Here is an 11294-nt window from a genome sequence, read left to right on the forward strand (position 1 = left end):
TGACATATTAACTTAATTTATCTATAATTCACAATGTTGTGCATCACCTTTATTTTTAAAAATAGGAATCAACACACTTATTTTTCACTCATATGATATATTTTTTGTCGTCAAAATAACACTAAAAAATTTAGTAAGCCAAGAAATTTCTTCATCTTCTAAATTTTTTCACATCTCTATTGGAATATCATCAGGTCCATTTGCTTTTCCACGCTTTATTTTTTTTAAAGCCTCTCTAACTTTAATTTTTCCAATACAACAACAACAACAACATCAAGCCTTTATCCCACTACGTGGGGTCGGCTACATGAATCCTTTTTCTCCTTAAAGGATTCTTGTCATTAATTTTTCCAATACGTCGATAAAATTAAAAAATCTTTATTTTCATTTAGGGTGTTAAGGTCACTAAAGTTAATCGTATTCTCACAATCTTCATTGAAAAGCATAGCAAAATATCTCATCTACCTTTATTGAATTTTCTCTTCTAATAAAAGTATTTTTTGCATTCACTTGAACTAAATCCTTACTACTATTTCTTTTTTTTTGCTAAGTTATACATATATCTTTCGTACTTTTTAGTATCTGATCTATTATATAAATCATTAAAAGCTAAAATCTCCTTAAATAAAACTCTTTCTTCAAGTGGTATCTTTTATATTAATTTTTCCAAGTCATTCCAAAATTTTAATTTTAGACATATATCTAAACCAAAAATAGAAGATGAATTCCACATACTTCAAAATTTTACTCTTCATTTTTTTTACTTTAAACCAAGAAACTCAATATTTCAAAACCCTTGCATTTGGAATAGTTTACATCTATTTTACTTGAAACAAAGCAACCCCTATATTAAAAATAGGGAGAGTACAAAATTTGATCTTGTGTGTTTTTTTGCGCTTTTCCGTGTATTGTGATTTGGAATGATTTTTCATTCAATTTATGCCATTTCAAAGAGGCAATGCTATGCATGTATCTATTAAGCTAAATATACAGCTATTTCTTTACGCGCGCCATTTAAGGATATTATTTATTAGACATCTATACCAGCAACGGACATTCTGTAGACTGTTATCATTTATGTTTTAGGCTATTTACCTTTAAAAAATCTTGTTCAGGAAGCCTCCTAAAGCTTTAGCATGGGCAGTTGTCCTATAAGCCATTCCCTGTTTTTATTTTTTTTCATATGTTTTAATAAACCCTTAGTGATCCAGTTATCTAGCTTATGCAGTTTTAGTATCTGAATGCTAAACATGTTTGTTTAACATATCCACTTGGCAACTATAACATATTAGTTCTCATAATTTTAAAGAAATTAAGATGAGCAAAATAATATTCGCTAATTGTATTTTGCTTTATCAAAATTAACTTGGACATAATACACATGATCTGCTTTGGCTTTTTCAATCTACAGAGATGCCTGCAGATCGATCTTAACATTCTTATCTGACATATTGGATCTCGGAAATAGCTCCATTGGACAGAAGTTCCGGCCTATTATCGATAATGTGATACTTCCTCGAGGCGCCACTCTCACTAGAATCCTCATCGCCTCCTTGACTGGGGCACTTCCTTCTTCAAGAATTGAGGAGGTATTGAACCTGAACTCCATTATTGACATTAGCACCACCAGCTCAACTTACTAATACCACCTTCATTTGCAGGTATCTTATGTTCTACTGGCCTTGACCGCCTCATATGGAACCAAAGTAGTAGAATGGGGTAAAGGAATTATTTCACTGATACCTTCAACAGCTCTAACTGAGGTCGAATGCGCAAGGTTCGTTAAATCTCTAGCAGATGCGGCATCCGGTTCAAATAGCACTTTTACGAATATTCTCGAAGAACTTTCCGATGTCTGTCGGCGCAACAAGACTGTTCAGGACATTGTGCAGGGAGCTCTCAGGCCTCTAGAGTTGCACTTTACTGCTATATCTTGATTCCATAGAAGATATTCGAATTTGTATGAGTTTTTTTTGTGCTTGGTCTCACTGAATATATTCTGCTGAGGATTGGGAGTAACAAACAGATATTGAAGAGCTCCTGAAGAAGACCCAATGCCATCTGCCCTTTGGTCCTTGTTTTTTTCTTCGAAGAAAAGAGTGGATTTGCATATGGGTTGTAATTTTTTTTTTTTTTTCTCTTTTGATGTAAATGTATTAGTTATTGCAGTCTGAACGTCTTGTTTGAAAAACAAAAATATTTTGGTAATTTTCCTGTCCTCCTGTGCTGGTAAGCTCAAGGAGATCGAGTGTTCACTATATTGTATTTAATATTATTATAGAGATTTTTTATTTTTTATGTATCGTTTTGACCAATTTGGAATTTGTTAGTGTTCTTGCATGGTGGATATTATTTTTGATCTGTTGGCAAGTGATTGATGATGAGAAGTTACTGTATGGTGAGAGGATTTTGGTGTTGCAGTTTTTAGTTATTTGTTTTCTATAGTTTAACATTGATAAGCCTGCAGCTATAGAACTCATTTGATTGTAATTGTCTGTAAAACAACATTGACAACAATCTTCTGGACTGGTTTCTAGCTTTGTTGATCTGAAATCTGGTCAGTTGTTGTATTTGCCTTAATTTTTTTATGCTTGTAAATGTTTTATCACGCCAGGCTCCTTTAATACAAAATTTCTTGAAAGCATCAAGAAAGCCACCCCAAATGAAGCTTAAATCGACAAATCCATTTCTCATTGCATAGGACATCATGTAAGTGTCCAGCAAAAATTTATTTTGTGCGGAAGCGGAACCTGTCTGGATATCTAAGCCCGCGGCTCGGTATCCCTCATTACTGCGGTCCGAGTATCCATACCGTTCAGTATTGAGGCTCGATATTGCTAATGTGGCTTATTCTGGATGGTATTTGGATGTAGAGCTTCGTTTGGCGTTCGCACGTAGTAACCTCGCAGAGGGTCTGTTGGCCATGATTAAGTCAGTTTATTGCCTGAAATTCACATGCAAATCTGTAATTATCTTAAGAGGGCTCTTTGAAACAAACCATAGCAAATTCTCTTTTGATGGGCCTTCAATTCTTCTTAATACCAACAATTTAAATAAAATAATTTAGGGTAATGAATCGGGCTAGTGATTCAAACCTTCATTGTTATTCTGATTTTTTATTAAAAAAAAATAAAAAAAAAAATATCACTACTACATAAAAATTAAGGATTTGTTTGGACAATTCTCTTTTGTTTTTAAATAATTTTTTTTTGAATTAGAAATATTTATATTAAAAAATCATTTTAAAAAGGTTTAGTGTTGGTTATAATTGGTGTAGATCATGAATTATACATGCATTTCTATGTTAAATGGTGTGGCTTTAAGTTCGTTCAGTAAAAACAATTTGAGGAGCTGCCCCAAAAACATTGCAAATCAGATAAATCAGTTGCATTTTATTTCTCTCTGTATGCTTATGATTCAAGCCTTCCAAGAAGAGCAGAAAATGGGTTTTCATCAAGTTTTACTTCTCCAATCACTATAAAAAAATTGAAAATAAAAACATTAATCTTATTATTCAAATGCTGATTAAACGACCAACATCAAATTCCCATGTAAACAAAAACACCTTTTAAAATATAATAAAACTAAACTGAAAATATTCATGAAAAATATTAATAATCTAACAAAATTCAAGTATTTTCAAATACATTAATTACAAATAAAATCAAAAAAATTTAATTTCAACATTGAAACCATACAAACTAATGAAACAATCATCATCAAATGCTCACCATGATTATGTTCAGCAGCTGTTCTCATGCAGGACTAGTTAACATCATTTACATATCTATGTATATGTGCAGTACCACCACCATATAAACAGAAAATAAAAGCTTCGTTTGGGATGGCTTTCTTACTGCTTCTTAAAGTAATTTTTTAGTAAAAAATTAATTAATTTATACTAGAAAGCTGCTTTAAAAAGCACCAAAAAAGCCGTCCCAAACGAAACTAAAGTAGTGTAATATAATCTGCATGCTCCTAATCAAACTGTATAGAGCTTCACAATCTGCTCAATCTTCGTCCGACAAACCGGGCACTCTCCTTTCTCTGCTTTGATCTCTTTCAGACATGACATGCATCCAGCCATATGACCGCATGGTACGCATGCGCCCTCAATCAGCGCATCCAAGCAGATCACACAAAAGGAAGGTGAACTGTTAGTTCCTCTGTCTTCTCTAGTTTCAGTCTTAACAAGCATGCTTTCAGCATCAATGGAGCTCAAATCTATTGATGGGTACTGAATGGAACCTGTATAAAACATGTCTTCTGAAAATGGTGGAGCAGATGGAACTGATTCCAGAGAGCTGTGGGAGGCACATCGGGTTTTAGTTTGTCTTGTGTGAATCTGCTGCGAGATTGCCTTTGGTGTGAAATTTGGCTGTGTAGATTTAGGAGATTCAATTGTGCCAACTTCTGCATGTTGTCGGCCATGATGAAGCAGGACTCCCTCGTTTATAGCTGTTTGAATGGAGGCATTGATGGCCATGGTTAGTTCAGTGTCTTCTGGACAATTTGTGTTTGTTGCCTGCAATTTGTTAGGTGGTAATGGAGGAGCAGCTGGTGGTGGTGAAACAAAATTGGTGTGCTGCAAATGAGAGAACTGCCATGAAAATGTAGAGAGTTGGTTAGTATTATCTGTATGTATTGACATATCTAAAACATAGAAAAGGATTTGGGGGGTAACATAAACTTATTGCAAAAAACTATACATTATGTAAGTCAAGCAGCCTGAATTTTGCCACTGGGAAATCTCATCATCATCTATCATAATAGTTATCACCATATTCATATCCCAAGTATTTGGTTGGTTTGCCTTCATAAATTCTTCTCCTCCCTTCATTCATATTTGTGCTACAGCTGGTGTTGAATCTATTTTGCACTGGTATTTTTGTACTACGTTTAACCATTTTATCATTTATCAACTCATTTTTCATCCGGTGATATGCCACTAAATAATTGTTGCACATCATTGACAAGCAAGGGCGAAATTAGCCTTAATTCTCTGGGGGCAAGTGACAAATTTATAAAAAAGTAAAAATATATATAATTGTGCAAAAATAATTTATTTTACTTTTCACATACTTGTTTGTTAATATTAGAAACGTTCAACATAATTGGATGAAAATAGCGGGAGGCCAAGAGGCTTTCCGATTTTTGGAGGGGCAAATTGCTTGAAAAAAAAGTTGGTTGTGGGCGAAAAATAAAATTCAGAGGGGCTAATTACAAATAGCCCTTACTATGTTAAGAGTTTTAATTTTTTAGGAGGTGCAATTGCTCCCCTCACCACTACACAGTTACACCCCTGTTGACAAGGCATTTCAGCTAATTTTGTCCCATAAACTATACACTTTACAATCTATATGATTATCTCATCAAATACTGAAAATTTCAAGGACATGAACCACCTTGCTCCACAAATGTTTAGATGGTACCATTCAACCTACATGGGACAAGGGCCATGGTATCTATAAGAAATAAAACAACATCCCACTTTCACATTTATTCTGCTAGAGATTAAGCAACTTTAGAAAACTTTACTATTGACTATCTTGACTGTCCATCCATTAAAAAGATCAACATCCTCACCGAATCCTTCAATAGAAATTGGGATACAAAAGAGTAATAAATGCATGAGACTCCCACCAATGGGAAATTTCAGTTAGGTTTATTTAAGCAGCCTTACCCCTAATATGCAGGTAAACTGTTTTAGCGGTTCAAACTATAACCTGCAACTCATAAGGAAAACAATCTACCATTGCTTCCAAGCTTGCCCTCTCTTTGAAATAACTAAGCTATGATTACTACAAGAACAACATGATATAATCTGTTGCTTCCATAAATTCCTGTGATTTTACATACTTATATTATAAATTCCTGTAATTTTATGCAAACATATCTTAGTACTTGAACTCTTTCAATAAAATTATGTATTCAATGTAGTTACCTGGTATATCCCTCTGCAAGCATTGTAGAATGACAGCATCTGCTGTTTGTCGCCTTCAGTTGCAGATAAAAACTTGGACCTGCTTTCTATGTCGAGGGAATAAAAGAAAAAGTCAATTAATATAAATATATGAAACTAATGTTAAGAATGAACCTTCAATTAGGAAAATAAAATAAGATCCTACTTGAGCCTTTGCTAGATTTAATAAGCCATGGCAATTTGGAAAAGTCACTGTAAAATATTTGATACTACAACAGTTTAACTCACAAGCTTACTTTTATTAGTATCTTGAACAATCAATACAGGATCCGGTTGATTGAAGTTTGGCTGCTCTATCTGAGCTTTCCAAAGTGCTACTACAGTTCGAGGATGAGAAACCTGTTCATTAAAAGATTTGATGATGAAAATGAGCAGATTGATAGATTATATACTCCACAGGGCATGGGAAATAAAATACTGCTGGTTCTAACGTACATAAAGAGTTCATTACAATGAATAAATTTAAGTTAATCAAGCAGAAATATTTACAAAGCGTTTGCTATATATTTTGCAACATGGATTCATAATCATTTACAGTTTGACTATTTTGTGTAAATATAAATAAAAATTTAATGTTTTGCGGCCCTTAAACTAGATTAGTTTCAAGGGAAAGGTTCATTTATCAAAGAAAAGCAGAAAAGACACAAAAAAAGGAAATGTGACAGACTGGTTTGAAGAATTATTAACTAATTTGATATAGATTACTCAGAAAATAATCATTTTTCACCCATTTAGATTTGAGTGTTATGGACTTTAAATATTTGACCAAAACCATTTGCTATAATTAGCCATCATTTAAACTAGCAACCAAGGGCGAAGCCAGGATTTTTCTTTAATGGGGACAATAAAATATCAATTTTAAAAATACCCTAATTTTTAGTAAAATTTGTTATAGATAAGGTGCAACAAATGTAATTTGCTATACCCGCACAACACATTAGTTGGCGATTTTTTTTTTAAATGTTGCAGTAAGAAAAAAATTTTGCAGTTCACAAACTCCAAAAATAAGTAATTTAATTAGTTTAATTTCAAGTAGAAAAAAATAACAATAATAAATAACGGGTTGGAGGGTTGTTTCGGGTCGGGTTAGGGTTTGGGTTCCCGACCCTTTTTCCTATCTATGTCGGGTTAGGGTCAGGTCATGGATGACAAGTCATTTTTGGATTAGACCCGAACCCGACTCGAAAACCCATTTTGACACTCATGGGCAACACAATGTATACGTGCATACACAGACATGTACTTGCATATTTATATACGAATACACACTAATCTTAAATTGAGGGAGGCCATGATGACTATTAAGAATAAGGAACCTAATAATTACATGGTCAATACTTCAAGAATGAAGATACAATTTACACTATATAATTCATCTAAGCAAGATGAAAAAGAAACTAGAAAAACACAAAGTACTTCAATATACCTGTAGATTAGGATATATAGCCAGCTCAAATTTCTGAGGATTCATAGGATTACGAGAATTGCAAGGTAAAACAACAGCCCAACTGTCAAATGAATGACAATTTATATAAAAATGACATATATTTGCTGATTGTTGCAGAAGAATAGGGAATACTAGCGGAGTAGAAGATAAAAAAATAAAAAAGAACGCACATTTTTTTTGATACCAGTTGTGGCACAAATGCTTCCAATATGCTTGGCCCATGAATCTCCCTTATCCAACCAGAAAATAAACATATACGTTTCTGCGCTAAAAGAATTGCTATCAGCTGACAAGGCCTCATCAAAATTTTTTCAGTAAGCACAATAGGAACACATCTTGTGCCATTTCAAATTTAAATACAAGGCAAGAAACAGACCTCAATGGCACGAACAACCTTGGAATGCCCTCTTGCTCTAGCTACATCAAGAGGGGTCTTGCTATCATCATTCATCAATAATGGATTTGCTAAAAAAACAAATAAAACAAGTATTATTTATATTTTACATTTGATGGAGTTTGAAGTAAGTCATTGGAAAGAAGACAAGTGCTAAAAGAAGATATCGATCAAACATGGCTTGAGCGGTATTTACCTCCATTAGAAAGAAGTAGGTTAATAGTTTTCTCGAGGCCTTTTCTTGCTGCATGATGTAAAGGAGTTCCAGCATGACTCCCTGAAATAACAAATAAAGAAGCATTAGACCTTGTATTATCTAGATTCTGTTATGAACTACTCAAAGGGCACCAAATTTCAATTGGTATGATGTATGAGTTAGCTATAGTTTGGGAAATTTTTTATATAAGCCTCTATTGTTTGGCTACTTCAAGAAGGACAACATTTATCAACTTCTGTAAACTACTCCAATTTTTTTTTTTTTTTTGTAAAAAATTATGCTTAAAGATCTAAAAAAACTAGCAAAATTTTTCAATAAATCCTTAAATGTTTTTTTGGCTGAATTTCCTCTTAAAATCTGATACTTCTCTCGATAAATTACTTTGGTTTGATTAAAGCCTGTAACTCATCCAAACTTGTAAAGAAATACCAGATCGATAAAACTTAGCTAAAATTATCATGATTTTCTGCAATCCTAGTAAATTTAGTAGGGTTGATACAAGCCTAGTAGTCCACAAACCCAGCAAGATTACCCTGCTTTGGGCTAACCATAGTAAATTTACTAGAGTTTGCTGAATGACTTACATACAACTACTACAAAGTTACTAGTACAAGTTCTTATAGTAAATTTACCGCTATAAGAACTTGCATACAAACTTCTCAAAACTGATTTATGAAGAAGACCAAATTTTGTATACAAATTTTGAAAATTTTATGCAACCCAGGTAAATTTATGATGGATCAAAAATCATTAAAGTCATTTAGCACCAATGTTCATACAGAAGTTCAAAATTGATAACTAGCTTAGAAAAACTGAAAAAGTTGTCTTTTTTCACAAATGAACCAAACTAAAAGGACTTGTATATATAAGTTTCTCAAAATTCTATATTTGAGCAACAGAAACTTGTCAGAAATATCAAATATCTATCCCATCAGGCCATAATCCAACAATCTTACAATCATAACAAAAAAAAAGAAAAAAATCAGAAAGCGAGGAGAAACTCAAACCTCTTACCAGGGCGATAAGCATTCACATTCGCACCCATTTCAATCAGAACTTTGGCAGCTTGGAGGAGATCAGAACGCGTGCATGCAAGAATCAGTGGAGACTTTCCTTCCTTGTCAACCCACTGCAAAAACCACAAACAACTCGAGCACCGCTTTTTAGATAAAATAAACGAAATCTCCCAACTTCAAACCCACAAAAAGAAGAAGTTCGAATTTTTCCCACTCGCCTCAAGTCCAGCTCCACCGTAGCGAAGGGTTTTGATGCCTTCGACGTTCCCTTGATTCACCTTCTGGTAGAGCAACTCTTCTTTGGATTGTTTCGCCCCCATCAAATCCTCAAAGCCCCAAAAACTTCGAGCAGAGATAGAGGATAAGAGGAAGAGGCAGCAGCAGCTGATGACAGAGTCGATGTCCCTTGTTCTAAACTTGGAACTAAACGAAACAATGAATAAATCCTCTTCCCCGATTCTTCAGCCAGTGGGGAAGAAAACGAGGAATGGGAAGATAAATTAGGATCGAAATTGCGACTTGCGAGGTTACCTTCGGATCGAAGGAAGTTTCGTTGATCAATTCCACGCTGAAAATTGAATGGGAGAAGAGAGCAGGTGAACTGCGAGCTGAATTTTCCATTTTGGAAGTGAAGCGTACGTTAGGCATCCATTTTGTAAAAGGGCAATTTTTAAAACTATGTCTTAATCCTAATCAAGCGATTAGCAAACATTTTAAAAAAATTTAGAACTGGACAAAGTCGTCCGTTTAACCAGCGACTTACATACAGGCGACTTACGTCAAAAGCATAATTCACTTTATTCCCTCCCGATTCTCCGGTTCATGCCCTAAATTTGCGAACGGAGAGCAGCCGACGGGAAAGGGAGTTCGCAAACGAAGAGCAGAGCCGACGGGTAAGCTTCTTTGTAATTTATTTTATTTTATTATCATTATAATTATTTATTTAAATTGCATTCCTTTAGTAGCCTTCTTCGTTAGAGTGTATTATGTTGAAAGTTTATGTGTGATTTAGTGCTAAGACTTAAGATTTGTGTGTGAGAATTGTTTTTTCATTGCGAAAGATTGAAGATAACTTTGATTTGTGGATAATACTTTGTTGTTGCTACGATTTGTTTGGGTAAATGTAGAATGATATTATTTTGAGGGATATAATGTTTAGGTAGATTTGTTTGGGTAAATATATTTTTGTAATGATTAGAGTCTTAGGAAGTTTTTTTTTATTTTTTTGCTATGTAAATGCTATTATATTTTGTAAAGATATGTTACAAAGTTTTTTAAAATAAAATTTTGTATAGGATAGCATTATTGATACGTAGTATTCCATAATATCTGAATGGGGATCATCGTTTGTTCTTATGTATGGTGGACAGTTTTCTTTAGATGATAGATATTCACCAACATATATTGGGGGGAGGAATCAGCCCTTGCAAGTGTCTGTTAAGATGAACTTAGCGCAACTAAAGATTATGATTCTGAAAACCCTTAAATATGATACGTCGAAGTTTGTCGTCTGTTCTTAGGAAATGAGTTCATAGCTTCGTCTGTCGAGGATGATGAGGTATGTTAAATGGTGTTAGCGCATGCAATTGGGCAGATGCTTCTACTTTATGTAGAGGTCAAAGATATTGTTGCACAATATTTAGTTGTCGAGCAAATAACATCTCAAGTGTATGAAACATATAATTTTGACGGGGTGACAGAAGGTGGTTCGACCAATCCAAGTCTCGTGCTACAATGTCCTGAGTAAGTTTCTCGTTTATGAATTTTTAGTGTGTATTACATAAACTATGATTGTCTGAGAAATTTCTTCTTGTTAACAAAATATGGTTTATGTGATGGAGTGAACGGCAAATAAGTTTTTGTCCTGACATTCCAGGAACTTCCGAGGGATCATCAGTCAATATTGATGATGGTTACGAAATAATGAGTGGTGGATCGAGCAATTTAGGTCCTGATGATGGTGATGATGACGCACAATATCATTTCGATGAAATGAATGTTGATATGAATCAAGAGATCCATATCATGGTTCAACATTATTGTTACATGAATGTCGGCACTGCAGAAGGTGTAACTGTAAACATTGAGTTTGTGAAGGCATATGCAACAACTCGTGAGTGGGATGAGGATGTAGCAAATGATAGGGAATATGTTGGTAACCAAGTTAAGGAAGAATTTTCAATTCTAATAGAGCTGATAGAGGGTATGTGTTTTAATAAGAAAGATGATCTTCAGCT

General features: G+C 34.0%; 2 protein-coding genes across 9 annotated transcripts in view; one reads left to right on the forward strand and one right to left on the reverse strand.

The window, feature by feature from the left end:
* LOC110096948 (transportin MOS14) overlaps positions 1-2324 on the forward strand; it is an 82192-nt gene extending 79868 nt beyond the window's left edge. For all 8 annotated transcript variants that reach the window (XM_028693626.1, XM_020823115.2, XM_028693627.1 and 5 more), the window contains 2 exons: positions 1412-1589; positions 1662-2324. In XM_028693626.1, coding sequence (XP_028549459.1) covers positions 1412-1589; positions 1662-1937 — 454 coding nt within the window. In that variant the 3' untranslated portion in view covers positions 1938-2324. The remainder of the gene's footprint in view (positions 1-1411; positions 1590-1661) is intronic.
* A 1324-nt stretch (positions 2325-3648) lies between these two features.
* Positions 3649-9701, reverse strand: LOC110096939 (probable E3 ubiquitin-protein ligase XBOS34). Its single transcript, XM_020823101.2, has 10 exons — positions 9589-9701; positions 9276-9480; positions 9056-9170; positions 8021-8101; positions 7807-7895; positions 7601-7692; positions 7410-7491; positions 6220-6322; positions 5945-6030; positions 3649-4600 (listed from the first exon to the last, which is right to left on the reverse strand). Exons 2-10 carry the CDS (start codon positions 9375-9377, stop codon positions 3983-3985), a joined length of 1368 nt encoding a protein of 455 aa, XP_020678760.1. The 5' UTR covers positions 9378-9480; positions 9589-9701; the 3' UTR covers positions 3649-3982.
* Positions 9702-11294: the final 1593 nt, after the last annotated feature.

This window comes from Dendrobium catenatum, unplaced genomic scaffold (genome assembly GCF_001605985.2).
Source record: "Dendrobium catenatum unplaced genomic scaffold, ASM160598v2 fragScaff_scaffold_334, whole genome shotgun sequence".
NCBI lineage: Eukaryota > Viridiplantae > Streptophyta > Magnoliopsida > Asparagales > Orchidaceae > Dendrobium > Dendrobium catenatum.

Excerpts from the sequence above, each read along its gene's own strand:
- LOC110096939 (XM_020823101.2), bottom strand. The coding sequence starts at position 9,377 with ATGGGGGCGAAACAATCCAAAGAAGAGTTGCTCTACCAGAAGGTGAAT. Across the intron at positions 7,896-8,020 it reads CCTACTTCTTTCTAATGGAG|CAAATCCATTATTGATGAAT; the intron begins GTAAATACCGCT and ends TTGTTTTTTTAG. Across the intron at positions 6,031-6,219 it reads TGTTCAAGATACTAATAAAA|AAAGCAGGTCCAAGTTTTTA; the intron begins GTAAGCTTGTGA and ends CCCTCGACATAG.